Source organism: Sinocyclocheilus anshuiensis, unplaced genomic scaffold (assembly GCF_001515605.1).
Source record: "Sinocyclocheilus anshuiensis isolate Anshui unplaced genomic scaffold, SAMN03320099.WGS_v1.1 scaffold51, whole genome shotgun sequence".
Lineage (NCBI taxonomy): Eukaryota > Metazoa > Chordata > Actinopteri > Cypriniformes > Cyprinidae > Sinocyclocheilus > Sinocyclocheilus anshuiensis.
The window spans coordinates 5,824,972-5,826,804 of NW_015548296.1; the positions used below are offsets into that span (position 1 = coordinate 5,824,972).

A 1,833-nucleotide genomic window follows, 5' to 3' on the forward strand; every position below is an offset into this window, starting at 1 on the left:
GCTTCTGTTTACAACAGTGAGCGCAAGCTAGATTCAAGTGATTATTACATTTTGAATATGGATATTTTTCTTACAAAAACACATCGATTCGCTACAGAAAGCCTTTGTTCACCCCCCCCCCCCGTCTGGATGTTTTTGGTTTGTATATATAAGGCTAGTCTGTGCTAAAAGTTGGTAGCACTAAGCCTGTAATGCATATACATGTGTGTTAGCCAAGGTTAGAGTGTGTTTGCTCAAGAACCCATTCAGTTCACCAGAGAATGTATGCGTATGAAGGCTTATAACGCACTATGGTGTGCATGAGTATAACCGGAGCACCTGTCGGGTGGGCAGGTGTCAGGTATTGGTGCGTAGTGCTTGAGACTGTGCTCGGCGACGGGCTAATCTAGAGTTAGATGGAGGGGAGAGCCTCATGGAGCAGACCATGGCACCAAAGTCCTCCTGCTCTTCCTCCTTCTGAGACAGCTGCCGATTGAACGCGATAGCATCAGCGGCGAACTGTGTCAGGTCTTTAGTGCTGCAGTTTCTGTGGGTTCAACCAGAGAGACGGTTAGAAACATTACAGAGACTGGAAAATATACTTAATCTACTGCATCGAAATCAAATACCTTTGTAGAACACGAGGAGTTTGAAGAACTCTCTCAGGGGCATTCTGAAAATTTAAACGAGTAAATACAAATTTAATAAAAGTAAAAATAGACATAATAATATACAGTGGTGTGAAAAAGTGTTGGCCCCCTTCCTGATTTCTTATTTTTTTGCATGTTTGTCACACTTTAATGTTTCAGATCATCAAACAAATTTAAATACTAGTCTAAGATAACACAAGTAAACACAACATGCAGTTTTTAAATGAAGGTTTTTATTATTAAGGGAAAACAAAATCCAAAACGACATGGCCCTGTGTGAAGAGGTGTTTGCCCCCCTGTTAAAACTGTGGTTTCAGGAAGGGGGCCAACACTTTTTCACACCACTGTATATGACATATATTTTGTATATTATTACATTAGATTTGAATAATGTATACTATCGACAAACGTTTGGGGTTGGTAAGTCTTTTTAATGTTTTGGGGGAAAAAAAGAATGCATTAAAAAAAAACAGTAATATTGTTAAATTGTTACAATTTAAAATGTTTTATTTTTTTAATATATTTAAAAATGTAATTTATTCCGGTGATGTAATACTAAATTTTCAAAATATTATTATATGCTGATATGCTGCTTAAGAAACTATTATTATTATTATTATCAATAAAGGGCTGCTTAAAGCTGCAGTCTGTAACTTTTTTTGTGTTCAAAATTTACCAAGTGAGCACATCATGAATCCATTTTCCAAACCGTGTTTTTGGCTTATCCTGAATCACTACAATAATAAGTTTTTATATTCGGACTATTTCAGAGTGGCACTGGTGGAACCGCTGCAGAGTAGCCCAGTACCGGCGTGATTTGTCATAGACATAAACAGAGAGAAATAGCTCCGGCTACAATGTTCTTCCGCAAGATGCACGCAGTTCTATTTATTAACTGCTAGAGCGCCAAAAGTTACGGACTGCAGCTTTAAGGGCAGGCAGAGATCTTACTTCTGATTATCAGTGATAAAAAGAGTTGCGCAGCTTTAATATTTTTGTGGAAACTGTGATACATTTTTTTTCCCCAAGATTCTTTAAAGAATAAAAAAAAGTTCAAAAGAACATTGTTTATTTGAAATTGAATGCTTTTGTAACAAAGTAAAAGTCTTTACTGTCACTATTGATCAATTTAATGTATCCTTGTTGAATAACTTACTGACCCCATATTTTAACGTATTACATACGTATATATATATATATATAT

The 1,833-nt window shown here is 36.2% G+C and overlaps 1 protein-coding gene across 1 annotated transcript in view; it reads right to left on the bottom strand.

The window, feature by feature from the left end:
- Positions 1-95: 95 nt before the first annotated feature.
- LOC107655971 (MAP kinase-interacting serine/threonine-protein kinase 1-like) overlaps positions 96-1,833 on the bottom strand; it is a 13,251-nt gene continuing 11,513 nt past the window's right edge. Inside the window, exons 13-14 of the mRNA XM_016443602.1 lie at positions 609-652; positions 96-526 (exon numbers count right to left, since the gene is read on the bottom strand). Of these exons, the coding sequence (XP_016299088.1) occupies positions 337-526; positions 609-652 (234 nt within the window). The 3' untranslated portion in view covers positions 96-336. The remainder of the gene's footprint in view (positions 527-608; positions 653-1,833) is intronic.